The 19667-nt window shown below is 38.0% G+C and overlaps 1 protein-coding gene and 1 long non-coding RNA gene across 3 annotated transcripts; both read right to left on the reverse strand.

Moving 5' to 3' along the window:
- Window positions 1-7975: 7975 nt before the first annotated feature.
- On the reverse strand, window positions 7976-12166 carry LOC127952292 (uncharacterized). Its single transcript, XR_008152895.1, has 4 exons — window positions 11848-12166; window positions 11428-11523; window positions 10043-10138; window positions 7976-9907 (listed from the first exon to the last, which is right to left on the reverse strand). It is a non-coding gene; the product is annotated as an uncharacterized LOC127952292 (long non-coding RNA).
- A 2710-nt stretch (window positions 12167-14876) lies between these two features.
- Window positions 14877-16881, reverse strand: LOC127952289 (B-cell receptor CD22-like). 2 transcript variants are annotated; one of them, XM_052550679.1, is made up of 6 exons: window positions 16748-16881; window positions 16376-16411; window positions 15709-15981; window positions 15511-15639; window positions 15197-15301; window positions 14877-15100 (listed from the first exon to the last, which is right to left on the reverse strand). In XM_052550679.1, exons 1-6 carry the CDS (start codon window positions 16776-16778, stop codon window positions 14946-14948), a joined length of 729 nt encoding a protein of 242 aa, XP_052406639.1. In that variant the 5' UTR covers window positions 16779-16881; the 3' UTR covers window positions 14877-14945. The 2 variants fall into 2 exon arrangements, with proteins under 2 accessions (XP_052406639.1, XP_052406640.1); XM_052550680.1 differs by lacking the exons at window positions 14877-15100; window positions 15197-15301 and having other exon boundaries at window positions 15469-15639.
- Window positions 16882-19667: the final 2786 nt, after the last annotated feature.

Raw genomic sequence — 19667 nt, forward strand, 5'->3', positions numbered from 1 at the left:
GGAGCCGCTGGGTCGAAGGACCGAGGAGGAGTCCAGGGCTCGGAGGCTGGAGGCGGAGACAGGGCCTTAACACGCCAAGGCGGAGCTGGAGACTGGCAGTCCAGCGGCGAACCACCGCGCCCCGATGGCGCGGACTGAGGGTGAGCTGCGGGACTGACTGGCACCAGCAGGGATGGCGAGGAACTGGCTGGTCTAGGAGGAGGAGAGAGGAGAAGGATGGGAGGAAGGACAGGAGGATCAGGACTGGACGGAACCAGCGAAAGAGGAGTAGAGGGACCAGCAGGTTTGAGAGGAGGCGGGAGAGGGAGGCTGGGAGGGAATACAGGAGACACAGAAGATTCAGAGCTGGGCGGAACCAGCGGAGACACAGAAGATTCAGAGCTGGGCGGAACCAGCGGAGACACAGAAGATTCAGAGCTGGGCGGAACCAGCGGAGACACAGAAGATTCAGAGCTGGGCGGAACCAGCGGAGAAACAGAAGATTCAGAGCTGGGCGGAGCCAGCGGAGATACAGGAAACTCAGGGCTGGGCGTAACCAGCGGAGAAACAGAAAACTCAGGGCTGGGCGTAACCAGCGGAGAAACAGAAAACTCAGGGCTGGGCGTAACCAGCGGAGAAACAGAAAACTCAGGGCTGGGCGTAACCAGCGGAGAAACAGAAGATTCAGGGCTGGGCGTAACCAGCGGAGAAACAGAAAACTCAGGGCTGGGCGGAACCAGCGGAGAAACAGAAAACTCAGGGCTGGGCGGAACCAGCGGAAATGGAGCAGAGGAAATGACTGGAGGAGGTAGGAGTGGGAGACTGAGAGGGTATACAGGGGAATCAGGGCTGGACGGAACCAGCGGGGAAACAGGAAAATTAGGGATTACCTCCATAGACCAGTCCATCAGATCCAGAGCTTGCTCCATATGACTTTCAGAGACTGTATACAGCTCTCCCTCAGTCGCAGGAGTGTGGGCAGGGCTTTCCTCCACGCCCTCGATCTCCACGAGGACTCCCACGATGCACGGTGTTGCCGGCTCACACACCTGGTCAGTCGTGCTCTCGAGATCCTGTTCCCTGACAGTGGATGGCTCGGGCTCTGCGGCTGCGGTGGGCTCTGGCTCCGTGCGGCGTGATGGTGGCTGGCTGGTCTCTGGGTCGGGAGTGGGGCTGGCGAGGTCCTCTATGGGGCAGACGGTGAGAGGTGACCCATTTCTCGCCAGAGTCCACTCCACGTATGCGGCGAAATCCTCTCGAGGACCATCTTCGGACGACAACGCTCTGCATTTGGAGTTCAGGCTGGTGTTGTAGAAGGTGCAGAGCGCGCCGTCCGGGTAGCTGGTGGCATTAGCTAATAAGGAAAACCATCTGGTGTGGTCCTCGAGAGAGCGTTCTTCCTGCTTCAGCAGAAGGATGAGGAATTCGGGACGATAGAGGGGATCCATAGAAACACTAAGAAAAGAAAAGACTTTGAAAACACAAAAACAAAACGGAGGGAAGAACACGCAGTTTTCTATTTTCTCTTATTAGGTCGGGTCTTCTGTCACGGTTTTACGCTGCCAGAAGGAATACGGAGTCGAGGATAAACGGAACAAGGTTTTTAATATATCCAACACAGGGGATATCCAACATGGAGCACAGAGGTAGACACACGTAAGTAGCAAGTGATGAATGAAGACCCGACAACACAGAACTGAAAGGACAAGGCTTAAGTACAACAGATAATTGGGGAAACACAGGTGGATGGAATCATTAAATTAACAGGGACATGGAACACATGAGGAAGATAATGGACACACCTGGGAACTAATCAAACACGGAAAGACAGAAACTGGGTCACGGGCAAAAACACACTAAATGAGTCCAGGTGTGTGACACAAACAGCCTTTGAGACTCTGAAAACTAGTTTTACTACAGCCCCAATTTTGAAACATCCGGATCCTGACTTGCCATTCATTGTAGAAGTAGATGCCTCTGACTTTGGCATTGCAGCAGTTCTGTCGCAGAGACATGGGAACCCTGCAAAAGTATTTCCCTGTGTTTTTTTTCCAGAAAGCTAACAACCGCAGAAAAGAACTACGATGTGGGTAATAAGGAACTGTTGTCAATTAAAGCAGCACTGGCAGAGTGGAGACACTGGTTGGAGGGAGCTCGCCATCCTTTCCAGGTTATTACGGACCACAAGAATTTAGAGTACATTAAGTGTGCTAAACGTCTCAACCCTAGACAAGCCCGTTGGTCATTATTTTTCACTAGGTTTCAGTTCACAGTCACTTACCGTCCAGGAAGCAAGAACGACAAGGCTGATGCGCTTTCACGACGATTTGATTCAAATGAAACTTCTTGTTGTCAAGGTCCTATTCTACCTCCTTCAGTGATTGTGGCACCCATTCGCGATCGGATATAATGGAGGAACTACAACGTGAAAGACAAACAGAAACCAGGCCACCAGATTGTCCCCCTGACCGTCATTATGTCCCTGGGTCTCTCCGCCAACAAATTATACAATGGGTGCATACATCTTTAAGCTCCGGGCATCCTGGTATTCAACGGACAGTAGAAATGGTGCGTAACTCCTTTTGGTGGCCTAATATATTTAATGATGTTTCTATGTATGTCAAGTCTTGCAGTGTGTGTGCTCAGTCCAAGACACCACGAGAACTACCAGCTGGTCTTCTTGAACCTCTACCAATTCCTCAACGCTCTGGTCACACCTGGCTGTAGACTTCGTTACAGATCTGCCCAGCTCCAATGGCTACACCACGATCCTGGTAATTATTGATCGTTTTTCTAAGTCTTGCTGTCTTATCCCACTAAAGGGCCCACCCACAGCTATGGAAACTGCACAAGCATTGTTTCACCATGTTTTCCGTGTTTATGGGATACCAGAGGATATCGTTTCTGATAGAGGTTTCGCAATCTACATCTCGTGTATGGCAAGCTTTATGCAAGCAACTGGACATTAATGTGAGCTTAACATCTGGCTATCACCCCCAGGCTAATGGACAGGTTGAGAGATTAAATCAGGAATTGGGACATTATCTCAGATCTTATTATAGTCGGGAACAACAATGTTGGAGTGACTTTTTACCTTGGGCGGAATATGCACTGAACTCACTCACTCATTCATCTACAGGACTCACCCCCTTCAAGTGTGTTCTAGGTTATCAGCCTCCTATGTTCCCTTGGTCTGGGGAACCTTCTAAAGTGCCTGCGGTGGACGATTGGGTCAGAAGAAGTGAACGTGTGTGGGACAGTGCCCATGTGAGGCTGCAAAGGGCGATCAGAGCTCAGAGGATCAAGGCAGACCGCAGGAGGCGTCCCCATCCCAACTATCAGCCGGGTCAGAAGGTCTGGTTGTCGACTCGGGATCTACGGTTGCGGCTTCCCAGCAGGAAGCTCAGCCCATGGTATGTAGGCCCATTTCGTATATTACGGCAGATTAATCCGGTAACTTACAGGCTTGAGCTTCCTGCTCATTACTGTATCTCTCCTTCTTTTCATGTATCTCTGTTGAAACCAGTCCACCTTGCTTCCGGCCCCACTACTGAGGAGAGAGAACCTCCTCCACCACTGGACATTGATGGAGCTCCAGCGTACTTGGTAAAGGAGATTCTGGATTCTAGACGTCATGGGGGCCAGTTGCAATACCTGGTGGACTGGGAAGGCTATGGTCCAGAGGAGAGATCATGGGTGGCTGCCAAGGACATTCTAGACCCATCGTTGACTCAGGAGTTCCACCAGGCAAACCCTACTCGTCCTGCACCCAGACCAAGGGGACAGCCTCGGAGAAACACCTGGAGGTGTTCATAGAGGGAGGGACTCTGTAACATCTGCTTCCACTATTCATTCATCCAACCGCCAGAGGGAGCCGTCTCCCGAATACTGAACACTGTCGCTTCTTCTCTCATCACTTCCTGTCTACACCTGTTATAAGCCATGTTGTTTGTGCAATATGTTGCGAAGTATTGCCAGTTTATCCTGTCTCTACCAAGCGTTTCTCATAGTCACGGATTGTTTGCTTGTGTATGTCTTTTGTCTGCCCTTGACCTTGTCTCTGATTTGGATTTGTTTGCTATCTGGATTGACGCTATTATATACTACCCTTGGCTTGCTTACTGACCACGATATCTGCTCTCCATTTGCCTCTGTTTGTGCTGTTGTGCTTAATAAAGCTCTGCACATGGATTCCAACCCACAACCGAGTCAGTCTTCGTTACAGATAGCAGCACATCCAACTCCTCCAAGAAGTTTCCCAAATGACCTGGGGGACAATAAATGAACACAAAGTGGATTTTAATAGGGTTACAGTAATGGCATGTGATTCAAATGAACCATTACCTGTAGGTGATGGCTGAAGATTCATTCGTTTGATATAAGGAGACCAGTACCTCCACCCCTCCCAGTGGTACGAGTGAAATTAGTGGAGAGGGCTGCAGGGGTGGCAGTGTCTTCAGGTTTGATCCAAGTCTCAGTCAGTGCCATGAAGTTGAGACCGGAATGAGTAGAAATAGATGAAATGAAGTCTGCTTTGTTAACTGCAGAGTGGCAGTTCCAGAGAAGTAGAGGTAGAGGTAGAGGGATAGTAGTGATAGTAGAGATCTGAAAGCACATAGTGACTACAAGTGTAAGAAATATTTGAGAACAAGTTATACAAAAACTAAAGAAAGATACTCAAGTGCCCTGTCGGTGTCCTTGCTCGGTGGTCACGCAGGTAGAGTCGATGGTCTTTACCCTCGTTGGTCTTCACAGGAGGAGGATTCACACAATGGCTGCCGCGACCGCTGCCGCGGTGAAACCTAACGCTTTTGTATTTGCCTGATTACCTGTGATTGAAGTCAGCTTGCTACACCTCACTATTTAGCAGATCGAAACTGGGCAAAATCATATGCAGATCACAAAACCAAGCGCCACTTTCAGCACGTATTTACCAGGGTAAGACACACACAATTTAAACCAAAAACTTTACTAGCACTGACGATCACACAGAAGTCTAATGAGAAAACAAGACAAAACACTCACAAGCTGCTGTCCTTCTCTGTTGCTGGCTGTTTCTTCTGTTTCTTTTCCATTAAGTACTAGTAGCCTACTTATTCATTAGGTGCTTATTATTTAGCTACTAGTGCTTATTCTTAAGGTAATAGTGTTTATTCTTTAGGTACTAGTGTCTGTTGAAAAGATACTAGTACTTATTCATTAGATACTAGTACTTATTCATTAGATACTAGTACTTATTCCGATTTAAAGATACTATTCACCATACTATTCAAATAGAAAAGAAAACTTTTTTTGTAAACAAGAACACAGAAAACGTATTTTTGTCAGTTTTGTAACACTGTAATTTTGTAAATATAGTAGCCCAATGTGTTTGTTGGTCATTGAGTGACCTCTGGTGGCAGGATGAAGATAAGACATAAATTTTATTAGCTGTTGTTTTCCTATTTTTCATCCAGTATAAACAATAAATACCATACCAGGAATTTTCTCTTTTTTCATACATCACTGGTGCTGCAGAATGTTACATTAATGTTCTGTACAGGGCACACTGCGTAACCGAACTTGGCTGTATGTCACGTCACTTTCACTTTTTAAACTGTTGTCAAATATTTATTGAGTTATTTAATAGTGTATTACCATGATAGTGTTTAAGCGTTTGTGTGAATGTCACTTTGCACCTGGTTCATCATGAGATGTTCTCATCACTGCCCCCTTTTGGTGGCTGTCAATGTTTTTTAATGGTAAAAAAATGATTTCCATACTTCTATATGTTGGTATTATCATTATATCAGTTAATTAAATATGGTTTTAAAATGTAAATTCATGTTTAATCCATAAAAGATAAAATGTTGCTATCATATTTTTTATGGTCAAATTTGGGCAACCACAGCTACCAGTGTTTTTGACCACAATTTTTTTTTTTTCTTTTTTTTTTTTCTTTTTTTTTTTTACAGTGTAGCCCATTTTGATTTATTTATTTTTTGGAATTGTACTTAATGCACTTCTACATTTTCAGAAATCCAGCCCCATTCAGACAAATTTAACTGAACAGAATCGTTCTAGTTATTACACACACATTGGAGTGTATATTAAGCTATATTTAAAATATAAAATATAGTAAAATAATTGCTCAGCAATATTTTTCTTTTACTTTTATCCGTTGACTTACCAAGTCTCAGTGCCAAATTTGATTTGGATGAAAGTACTTCAATAGAACCTTGTTATTTGTAAGCTGTACAGGTGTATGGTCCCTCATCTTCAGCTGTCAGATTGTCCAGATGGAGGGAGAAGTTTCCATGTTGAATCTGATCAGTGAAAAAATGAGCTCTATGGTGATAATTTTTGTCCTGTTCCTCAAGTCAAATCTCACCATCTTGATACAGATGAACCAGAGTCTATGAGTCTAACTCTGAGCTCTTTCCACCTCCAGATCCTCCATTAGTAAGAGTTCATCAATATATATATATATATATATATATATATATATATATATATATATATATATATATATATATATATATATATATATATAAAACAGTGATTTAACTGATGATGCTAGAGTGGTTATAAAGGATAAGAAGGATTATAAAGTAGATGACGGCCATTTTGTGCATAAAATGTTAGGATAATCATGTCTCAGTTATGTACGTAACCTTCGACGTAGGGAACGGTGGTGTAGAATGAACAGAATTTGCTGTAGTTTCTACAGCAAAATATTACAGAATATCACTGTTTGAACATTTTACAAGATGTAGCTATAATTCGCAATGCATTATGGGTCAAATAAGGTTTTACAGTAACAGTAAATTTGCATGTCAACTGTAATTCATTTACAAGAAGCAGGTGTTGTAACTGTAGTTCCTGCTTTTTACACTAATTTACTGTAGTGTGGGATTATGGGATTGCACACGCATCATTCAAATCTGAAATCCAGCCAATTGGAGTGAGAATGATTGAAGTTTAGAGGCTTTATTCATAATTCCTATATATATATATATATATATATATATATATATATATATATATATATATATATATATATATATCAATCAAAGTGGTGGTTGGCCACCTAGACCAAAAAATGCCAGGGCTGTTTTTTGTCCCACTCAAGCCCTGGTCCACAACATCCATTTGAGGTGATAACAGACCACATAAAGCCTTGCTCAGCCTTGCAGTACCTCCAAGAACCCAAGTGTCTTAACCTTAATGCTGGACTCTGTTTTTTAACCACTTCCACTTTGTGGTCACTTACCGTCAGTACTGACGCTCCGAATATACAGAGAGAGTATGCAGTTTGCATAGGGTACCAACACCCAGGGAGGCACCATCGCAGTTGCTCAAAAACAACATTTTTTTTTAAATATTCATATTGACATACGTATACATAAATAAACATGAACATATACACAATTATAAAAAAATGTGTTTTATGGTGAAGACTGTAAACAGGCTAAGCACACGTCCACGCCCATGCTCGCTCTCATCTCATGTTTGCGGCTGACGAATGATCATAACTGATGGACACTGTAGTTTTACTGTAGTGTCAAATGTATCTCAATTTATAGAATCACCCATATGTTAGCCAATCATCTCACAGCGTTCAGATCAGAGGTTTAAAATCAGGGTAGATCATTTGAAACAATATCTGATGTAATCATATGCACCTCAAGAAACATTATCAAATAATAAAAAAATGCAGTCCATGACCCCTTTAAGTGTACACTGCACCAGCACCATTCTTTGAAAAAGAAGAGTGGATGCAAGTATTTGTGTTAAATATGATTAGCACTATTTGGACAAATGAATGCATTCATGACAATTTTAGTAAGGATTAATTCAGCTCATTATATTTTTATTAAAATTAGCCTGAGAGGGTAATTTCTGCTTCATTGTGACATGCAAAGTATTTCTATATACAGTCTCTCAGTGTTATTAATACATGTTTAAAGTATATATATATATATATATATATACATTGAACTTGGAATATGGAATAAACTACACTGTTGTTATTATTTAATAAAGAAAAAAAGAAAAGTGTTTTGTTTACTCACCTGTTTTCAGTATCAGTTCAGTCATCAGTGTAACAGAGTTCAATAAAACAACACCAACTGATCCAAACACATACACAGGGACAATACACTAAAAATCTGTAATGCAAGTTTAATCATTGGATATGAAGTTCAAACAAAAAATATAAATGATTGCATCAGGTGGCAAGACCATTTTTAAATATATACCCATTAAAACAAGGTTTTCAAAAAGTTCAAGTTCAGTTCATTTTTTTTTTTAATACATAGAGACAATGAAGGTCAAAACAGACAAAGAAAAGATCTTAATGGATCTGTTGAATGACATCATTCAAATCAGTTCGATCTTAATGAGTTTGGTCTTGGCTGAATATATCTACATTGCTGCTTCTGCAGCAGAGAAGAGACTGAGAATTGCTACTGCCAATACATCCAAAACCGACATGCAGATGTCAGCATATGACAAATATTGCTGCTGTACATATATATAAAAAAATAACCCCCCCCCCCCCCCCAAAAAAAAAAAAAAAAAACAGGAGACACAAGAAATGAGCATTACATTTATGCACAAAACAAACCACATACATAGTTGTATGTCAAATACAAAATCATGGAAGTAACTGGTGACAGAAAACCAAACCCCCTTGCTTGTTGAGACTTTGCTCAGCCTAAAAGATCGGTCAGAGTGCAGGATGTGGCTTATTTTGCACAGTCTCATTTCGGTCTCTTTGATTCACCATTATCAGATGAAGACAAATTTTCCATTTCATGAGTCTCATGCTCTCTGTTCAAAACAAGAAATTAGCACGTACATATCTGTACTCTATACTAAGATGACAAACCTTATCCAGCAGATCAGCTGATATATTTTTGCATAACCCTTAGATGATGTCAGTGACTTTCATCTGAATTATATACATTGTGTGCAAATCTGTGTCAATATAACAGGAAAAAACACAATTACATGCCAAATATCCAACCTGTTCTCATGCCAAAAACGTACTTGTGGGAACTTTTTTGCAAGATGCGAAATACATAGCGCCATGTGTGTTTCGTGACATATTCAATGTAAAATGTCCAATGAGTGAACCGATGAACATATACAGTATATGGTGCATTTTAGGTGATGTTGGTTTTGTACGTCGCCGCAGTTCTGCCTTGAAATGTCTGTTAAGTGGCACTATAACTTTAATAGCATTGACGTTTTAAAATAGCGTATCTGCACTACACCTGTCCTAAATCTACTCGATAGTATAAACAAAAGTAAATGTGATGTAAAAACGCAATCACTAGCATGGCGTTTTAGCTTGTTTTTTGATCTCTCATCTTTCAGCTCATTCATCGTGAGTCATGTTTTTGACAGGGTTTGGAACCAAGGATTCTGCATCCTAAGTCCAATTCTCTGCTGGCTGAGCTACCAAGCAAGCTTGTTATGTTCAGAAAGCCAAACATATGGAGCTGTAATCATAAACGATTACAAATGCTTGCTGTTTTACCACCTCTAGTGCTCATTTCTGTTGGAAACTGCAGTGATTTATACTTACTGAAAAAGTTCCCGCAGGTACATTTTCATCAGCTATCAATCTACACAGTTTTTTCTAGAGGATAACAGTTATAAAGAATAAAAAATGGAAATTACTCAGGCCTAATCTTCACTATATGACAGGATGCATTAGAAAGAGAGAGAGAGAAAAAAATAAATGCCATGTTACCATATTGTAAAATATTGAATGTCAAAATATTTAGCAAAAAAAAACAAAACAAAAGCTGAGTCTCCATTAAAAAAATATTATAAGATACTTAGAAAGAACGGAAGTTAATTATCCAATATAAAGCCAAAACACATTCACAGGGGAAGACAATGATTCTTAGATCCTTAATGATACGCTCCCCGTTCCCTAAGCATTAAAATAAAAAAAATTACATGAGGATAAAAGGAAGATTCGGACATTTGCAAATAAAATGGTAAAGATTTGTTATAATGTGATATTGTAAATTTAGTCCAGAGCCTCCAGACAATGTGACAAACTTACATGTTTCCAGGATCAGTTCTGATGACAGTAGTCCAGAGTTCAACAAAACAAGACCAACTGTTCCAGATGCATACATGGTCATATGAGAGGGATGCACTAGAACACAGACGTCAAATGGTTGCACTAATTCATGAAACTATTATGACAAAATTATATTCTTACTACTATACTAGAACTACTATAGAATATTGTAAAACTATTAGTCCTGTTGCATCAATACAACTATTTATATACCTTTTTTTTTTTAATTGTTATGTCAAGAACATTGAACATTTCTTAAAGTGATTATTTTTAGCAAAGAGTGATTACATGATTTCGATCCTGCCACACTACTAAATGTTCTGCCTTTGTGTGAGAACAAATCTGAAGTGATTCAAAAGTCAAAATGATGAGCAGAATATATGCATTTATCCTTGGATTAGAGCACACAACAAAATATAATAAAAACAACTCTGGCTGTCATGAAGTTACTAAGACTGAATATTACTGTCACATAATGTCTTCATTATGGTCTATTAGTTGTTTCATATGTTCAAGTGTTTTGCACACCCCTGTGATAAATGGCATGAGTTGCACCAGTTTGGGCATTTCCTGTGGGCAGCCATTTTAAACAGGAAGTGATGTGGAAAATGTGTAGTGGAAAAGAAAAAAAAAATCCTGCATCACAGCTATCTTATTTTCTTTAACTAGTTTGTAGTATAGAGCTGAACAGACTTTCCCAAAAGAAAGCCATTACAAAATGTTCATATAAAATAAATTTTGAATTAGATCTGTACCTGCTATGTAAAAAAATAAGATAATTGTAGTGGCACCTATTTGCTTCTAATTCTTCTGTACAACTTTTTGAAGTCAGTCAAATTATAACCAGTATTTGAAACACGAGCAAACCACGATCTTCATTTGAAATGTTTACTTCCAAAACATAAAATAAATAATGTTACATGGTACGCACGGTCAAAAAACTGTGTTGCTTCCAACGTCTCTAACTTCAAACTAAAACTAAACACATCCAATCGCTTGCATCTACACATTACTAAGTATGCATTTTAAACCAAAATATTTCTTAGGAATTTTAATAAAATATTTTCTTATTAATTTTACTAAATTATTATTTCAGATGAACTAATCTCTATATGGCTCTTACAATAATAATATAAAAATATTTATTTATTTATTTATTTAATTATTTTTTTTTTTTTTTCAAACAAGACATATGTCATGATAACATCTCATTGCCCAGGGGTTCTAAAACAAAGATGTTGAAACTGTTGGGAAAAAAAATATTGTAGTCTGTTTGAATATGGGGGACTTATTCAGACAAGTTTTTGTTATTATGGCTCATGACAGTTTTCAGTTTAACACACTACACACTTAATCTCACTTACCTGATTTGAGAAGGCCACATAAGGAAATGTGTTCGACAAAGAGTGCCAATGATAGAAAAAATGAAGAGATCCAATTAAACTGCATCCGACCAAATCCTAAAAAAAAAGGCTTATTACATCTTTTCTGATATTTAAACAACTATTTTGCGAGAACCTTCTGTATGCAAGTGGATATTTATCTAGTGGTAACACTTCAGGTGTATTTGTAATACTACTACTACTACTACTACTACAGTATGTAATAAATAATAATAATAAAAATTGTTAGGTGAAATATACTTATTGTGTGCACACTGAATGGCATTTCTTCAGCTATTGATACAGGTAAGGTTAGGGACAGGTTTGGAGGTATTAGGTGTCACACTAACATGCGTTAATCTCTTTTCTAAGCCACTATGATAACTAATGAGAAACTCTTACCTCTAAACAGTTTTAGACAGAAGACCGCAACACATCCAAAGCATATTCCAAGAAATAGATGTGCCATGTTCCTAAAATGTGCACTCTTTTCATTGATATAAAAAACTGTCAGAAGAATAAAAAAAGAAGACAAATAAATATTACTCCATATAAAATAAATATTGTTACTGTGCAAAATAAATAAATAAATAATCAAACTGGAATTACTATGTAATATTTGTCAATGTATTGTTTCAATCAAATGAGGCCAGTTTACATCATGAGAATTAAAGGGATACTCCACCCCAAAATGAAAAATTGTAATAGTCCATCTGCCATCAGTGTTTTAAACATAACATTATGAAGCGACGAGAATACTGTTTGTAAGTGAAGAAAACAGAAATAATGACTTTATTCAACAATTCCTCTCATCTGTGTCTCTCCAAATCACTCAGACGGTCTACACTCTTCTGCGTCAGCCGCACCACAAGGATGCACTGTTTTCTTTCAAATCAAAGCATAAATACAGGTAGAAACAGCGCATCCTTGTGGTGTACCTGATACAGAAGAGCGTACGCAGCATACAGTGATGTGGAGAGACACAGAGGAGACTGTTGACAAAGGAATTGTTGATTAAATTTGTTATTTTTGTTTTCTTCACAATTTTTGTATTCTCGTCGCTTCATAATGTTATGTTTAAAACACTGATGGCAGATGGACTATTCTGACAATGCTTTTCATACTTTTCCAACTTTGACAGTGCTACTTACTTGGAAGTCTATGGGACAGTAACAAGCCTCCCGATTATCATCCAAAACATCTTAAATTGTGTTCCGAAGATGATAAGAGCTTTTACGGGGATGGAACGACATGGAGGTAAATGATTAATGACAAAATTTTCATTTTGGGGTGGCGCCAAACTCCCTCACAAAAGAAGAAATCCCACAGTGAGGACGACCGATTATCAGGATCAACTAAACACTGTATTTTCAAAAGTATATGAAATATTTAAAGTTCAAGGCATAGAATCTTTAAAATATGTCCGAGAGTTTTACATAACGGTCTGTTATTGTGGCGACAATTCCACGCCTCGAAACGTGACACTGAACGAAACGAACTGTGATTGATTCACATGTCAGTCAAATGGCCTCATGGGCGGGCCTTGACCAATGAAAGCTGCCATGAATTCCAGACCTTCAATCTGATGGTCTGGCTACACGAGACTATTAATGTCAGACTGTACAACAGTCAAGGGGAAGTCATGGAGAAGTCATGGTTAAAGAGTCGGGCTCATAACCCTTAGGTTGCAGGTTTGAGTCTCTTACCAGCAGGGATAGTCAGTGGGGGGAGCTCTCTCTCTCCACCTTCAATACCACGACTGAGGTGCCCTTGAGCAAAGCACTCAACCCCCAACTACTCTCCGGGTGCCGCAGCATAAATTTCTGCCCACTGCTCCGGGTGTGTGCTCACAGTGTGTGTGTGTGTGTGTGTGTTCACTGCTATGTTGTGTCCATTTTGGATGCGATAAATGATGAATGAATGTTGAAAGTATATGAATGGCAATAATAGCAGCGTATTTAAAAAGAATCGTGTAAACTTCACTACACACCCACATGAAAAAATTTATGCAGTTAGAAAAAATCATTATTTCTGATCATGGCTTGTCTTGAAAAACAGAGACAGTTTTATGTTTGTCATAAGAGAAGTCACACTGCAGGACTGTGCACCAAATCTTCTTCCACTGCCAGAAAAAGGCAGTGGGTTACATATTCATACTAAAAGACAAAAAACTTTCATTTTGATTTCATGGGGACTTTAACACACAAAAGAGTGATGGTAAGTAACTTTAACCAAGTGAAATCACCCAGTCTCACAGTTTCAGCTAAAAATCTTCTTCTGTACTACATCTTGGATGGCCTGGCTTGAGTAAATTAATTATTTTTAGGTGAATTCTCCATTTATTATCCCCCCGAAAAAAAGAAGAAGAAGAAAACCTTTACATTCTAATACATACCTGTAAGATACATAACAGGTCTCAGAATATAAAGAGCACAGCAAGTGATTATCTCACTATCAAATCCTGGAACATAGCATTCAGTTTTGGATATAAGATGACATGACAAAAAATTGTGTGGTGATGGTGATGAAGAATTACATCAAGAGAGAATAAACAAACACAACATATCAACGCAGTAATATTAAAGGGTTAGTTCATCTAACACTGCGACTTTATTCAGCATTGTCTTCTCTTCCGTGTCTGTTGTGAGACTGTTCAAAACAAAGCAGTTTGTGATATCCGGTTCGCGAACTAATCATTTGATGTAACCGGATCTTTTTGAACCAGTTCACCAAATCGAACTGAATCGTTTTAAACGGTTCGCATCTCTAATACGCATTAATCTACAAATGACTTAAGCTGTTAACGTGTTTAATGTGGCTGACACTCCCTCTGAGTTAAAACAAACCAATAACCCGGAATAATTCATGTACTCAAACAGTACACTGACTGAACTGCTGTGAAGAGAGAACTGAAGATGAACACCGAGCCGAGCCAGATAACGAACAATAGACTGACTCGTTCACGAATGAAGAACCGGTTGCATCGGTGTTTGGATCACCAGTAGTTCTTTCGGACAGTTCGATTCAATAAACCGGTTGAAGAAAACGGTTCACCAGTTCTTTTGCGTTCAACATAATGGCGTCATTGGTGATGATTGCCCTTGATTCAAGCTTTCGGTTTACCCGCACCCATAACACTAGCACAGAATCAGTTCAGAATCAATCACAAAAAGAATCAGTTCAATTCAGACGCTCTGTGTGTCGGTCTGCTTCACCGTCAGACAGAAACGGTTCATGACTCAAGAACGAGTCAGTCTTTTGTTTGTTATCTGGCTCGGCTCAGTGTTCATCAAAGTTAACAGCTTAAGTCATGTGTGGATTAATGCGTATTGGAGGCGCGAACCGTTTAAAAGGATTCAGTTCATTTGGTGAACTGATTCAAAAAGATCCAGTTACATTGAATGATTCGTTCGCGAATGATTCGTTTGTGGTTTTTCGATGAACTAACCCTTTTAAGTCAGTGATAAAAAACTCTTGCATAATACAAAGAAATAAATTTACTATTGTGCTTTAGTAATTTCATTTTTGTAAATGTATGAACCACGAAACTTACCTTTAGAAAGACCCCAGAAGATGAAGGCAAAAAACATGCAGATGTTTGGACAAAAGACAAGTGAAACCTGAATTGTCCAGAAGTTTGTTCTGCTTGAGAAAGCTGTGCAAGCAATGAGCAAAACACTTACAGTAACACATGCTGAATTTATTACAGGAAATATGAAGTATGGAAATATGGCTCTTCTTATAAACACACCTGTGCTATTTGATGGGCAGTAGATCAGACAGCAGAACAGAAGCACAGCTCCAAATGCAGAAACAATGCAGAGAACCAACACCATTATTTTCAAGAAAGAAAAATCTGTCAAAAACAGTTAATCAGCTACATCTGGTATTGAGTCAGATTATGTTTGTTTTTTCTAAAATAATTAGAAAACAATAATTTTTAATTGGCGCGATTGATTCTTTAATGGATTTTCTACATTCTCCTTTTTTTTTTTTTTACTCTGTAATATATTTTATGAAACCAGTTAATCCAGATGTTACCAGGTGAAGCACATTATATCTTACTTGATGAAACAGTACACCAGCTGAATGTCCAGCCTGTAGAGGAGCCTTTAACCTCACAGATCAGAGTCACCGGATCTCCTTCAGGCAACCACTTCTGTAGGGAACCACTTAAAACTGCCTCGGGTCTATCTGAAATAGACACATCACTCATTAACATGTTAAACTTGTTTGTGTTTATGAAGAGATGATCAAACTCACCAGATACTGTCAGTGTAACTGCATCACTCTGTTGTGATCTCAGTGATCCTTCTCTCTCTGCTCCATAACAGGAGTATTTACCTGCGTCAGTCTCAGTAACAGAACTGAATGTGTGTTCCTGTAGTTTACTGAAAACACTGTCTGAACCGTCTTTATCCCAGCTGTACTGCCAGCTAGAGACTCCTTCACCATCAATGTCACATCTGAGAGTGACCGTCTCTCCTCTGAACACATGACGATCAGGTTTAATGCTCACTTTGGCTTTTGGTCTTTCTGTACAATGACAACAATTCACAATAAAAATAATGTGCTGCTGCTTTTACTTTCTAGATGAACACAATCACTTGATTGTGAAACATAAATCAGATGAGGCTGAAGTGTTGTTCTCTATAACTGTTATAACTGTCAATATACAATCAATGGGAATTTGAAAACATGAGTTGTTTATGTTTTTCAACAAGTCTTCCAGCAGAAGATCTTGTTTCTCTCTGTAAAATCTAAATGATTACAGAGTGAATGTAATACATATATATGTTGTTTTTGATAGACTTATGTTTTTTGGTGGGTTTTTTTTTCACACCTCCTTATAATCATAATTAAGTTGGTTTGTAACAGTTACTGTAAAAACAGTCGTATGTGATGAAATACATGAATCAAATTCACTCACGTTCAGTTTGTTCAGAGTGGATGTTTGAAATCAGCACTAAAACACAAAGAGAAAACTCATTACAGTGTGAACATGGTCAACTGTGTATATTACAGCATCTTATAACTGATCTAGAGTTGATGACTGAACAAATACACTGATCTACAACACAACAGAGTGTATTCCTCTTCTCAAACAGCACTAACTGCACACTTCCTGTCTCAAAATCATCTCTCACTCTCACAGTATATCTTAGACTAGATCTGGGTTTGAAACTCGTTTAGCAGCGAGAGAAAAAAAATCCAGAAACACTAAATAACTTGATCCTTTTTATAATATAATAGTAATTACCATATTAAAATACATGAAATAGATAGATAGAATAATACTCACAGAGCACAAGAGAAAGTTGCCTGAGCTCCATACTGACTGAATGATGACAGACAGGTAAAGACACAGACTGTGTTCAAGCCTCAAGACTTCCTGAAACCTGCGGTCAGATCTTTAGAAACAACAGCACAGATTAAAGGCATACAAATGTGCATCATGTGTGACAGAAAAACTTTCGATGTTTTTGATCATTTTGTAGCATGTTTTCACTAAATGTCCAACTTTTTCTAATGATTTTCAACAGAAATGTTGTAAAGATTCAGTATCAAATTGAACAATATTAATTGCCATTATGAAAAATAAAATTCTGGTGTGTTTTTAATTGTAAATTTTGATTTTAAATAATAATGACTAATTTTGTTTTTATCATATTTTATATATAATAGTGTATAATTAAGTGTATCACAATTATCTAACTTATGCTTTTTTCCAACAGCATTTTAATAAAATATGAATATTTTTCATTCAGACAAGACATATGCCATGAAAACATCTAATTTTCCAGGAGTTCTTAAACATAGATGCTGAATTTGTTGGGGGAAAAAATAGTCTTTTTAAATATGGGAGACTTACAGTATTCAGACAGGTTTTGTTATTATGGCTTATGACAGTTTTGAGTTTAACACACATTTAATGTGACCTGAAGGCCAAATGGACACCGCCACATCGTGTCACATGGTTCCTGTACACTTCCTGGTTGTTATCTGCCCATAACAACACTGATAAACCTCTGTACACACGAAATATCCGAATAATAAACCCGCGATAACGATAGTAAAGCTTGGTATGAGATTTTCTTGAAATCTGGGGCATTTTTATAAAAAATATAAGAAATTTACATCTGAAATGCTAACTCGTACAGCAATGTAAAAGGCTATAAATAGCATATTTTTACAACAGTAAACAACCAAATTCCACCTGTGATCGCAAAAGGATGTTATTGCAAACACTCGATTGGGGATGAAAGTGAGTTTTGAGTAAAAGTGTACTAATAATTTCATAAATTGTCTGATGTAGCTAAATGCTAACGTTGGCTCTAATGCTACTAATAGCAGGTGCATTTCTTCTTCATAATGCATTTCTGTCACAATAATTCATGTAAGGTCATAAGAAAATGTTCTGTTTAATTTTTATAGTAAGACTTTTGATAAGCCTTTGATTAGCCTCTAAAAACGAAGGCTTTGGTAGACTTGTGGCTTTAGCTACACTGTGTTTCTAAAATAACATCCTACATCAACAAATTTTTTTTACCACATTTAAAAAATATGTTTTTAATATTTGTATTTTTGTTTTTATGTTTGAGCTTATATTTCTCTATTATCATAACAGTCTGAGTAATTCTGATTCCTGAACAGTAAACTTTGAAGTGTCAGCTTTGTGAACAAATGTTGATTATGTATCTAGTCAGAAAGAAAAATTAGCAGAAACCTTTTTATTTTGGGTATGTCATTTCTTTCTCCATGCCAAAATGGGGGGTGACTGGTAAGGGGTTAAAACCTCAACAGCAGACTTTTGGTCACATGGGCTAGTTCCAGTGCTGTAGTTGTGCATTTGTGGCAACACATTGTTGTTTTCTGTTTTGTAAGGCAAACTTGGGAATAAAAACAAATGACAATAGGGGATTTTTTTTTTTTTACTTAAAAAAAAAAAAAAAAAACACATACATTAAACTATTAATGACATAATTTGGATTTTTGGGTGAACTATCCCTTTAATGAAAAAAAAAAAAAAAAAAAAAACATTAAAATATTAGAAGCTTTGTGTGTGTGTGTGTGTGTGTTTAGTTTAGTTTTTTTTTTTTTTTGCTCATAACTATAAAACATAAAACAAAAATAGACGTCATTATTTAGTTTCTCCAGATAAAAAAAGAGCCCAAAATCACTATAATCCGTCATTATCTAAAGATATTCCTCATGAATTTATAACACGCATAAAACTAAATAAATAAATAATAAATAATAATAATGATCAAAGGTATCTGTAATGGCGATTTCATTCGTAACCTCATGAAACATATTTCAGAGGTCTTCAGAGGTTGCACACCTGCCGTTTTAGCTCGTAACTTCGCCAAACATGCATAGATCTTGAAAAATCGCACATTATTTTCAGAAAATTAGATTTTTTTTTTTTTTTTTAATAATCTAATGCTAATCCTAGATGCTAATCCTAGATAGAGGCAGCAGTGGAATTCGCCAGACCAACTGCATAACTGCTTTACTTTCGCTTTCATTTTTACTTTAACTTTTTAACTGTAGCTATGGATGGATGGATGGATGGATGGATGGATCATAGATGGATATTATAGTGCGGCATGATTACAATAATTTGGCCATTTTCCCTAATAATAATACATTCTCAAAGGCTAAACAAAACTACAAAAGTTAAGAGTAATCATTTCCCCTAATATTATTGACGAATTTTTGGAGTTTTCTACTGATAAAGGCTATGATGCAACCTTATTAGTCTTTACCGGACGGATACCCAAAATGTATTTAATAAAATAAAATCAATAATAAAAAGCTTAAAGAAATAGGAAAGTGGACTGCATGACAAATCTAAAAATCCATTTATGGCCACTCAAATCTTATGATAGCTTATGATGCTGCATCCACACTGATAGTCTAGATGCCAATATAATATACTAAACCTTTAATGTGAAGTTATAGGTCTCCTGATATAGCAGGTTAATTTATTAAATATGATTTTAATAAATATGATACTATCCTGACATGGTTGAAGACGTCTCCATCCCTGTGTGTATTCAGAAATAGTATAAAAATAAATTTACAGGATTTGATATCAGAAATCATTGATCTCAATCAAACAAATTTACAGTGAATGACCACACACACACAGAGAGAGAGAGAGAGAGAGAGAGAGAGAGACCTTTAACACGCCTTTATTTGTAAATACATTATATAAA

The sequence above is a fragment of the Carassius gibelio genome, chromosome B3 (assembly GCF_023724105.1).
Source record: "Carassius gibelio isolate Cgi1373 ecotype wild population from Czech Republic chromosome B3, carGib1.2-hapl.c, whole genome shotgun sequence".
Taxonomy (NCBI): domain Eukaryota; kingdom Metazoa; phylum Chordata; class Actinopteri; order Cypriniformes; family Cyprinidae; genus Carassius; species Carassius gibelio.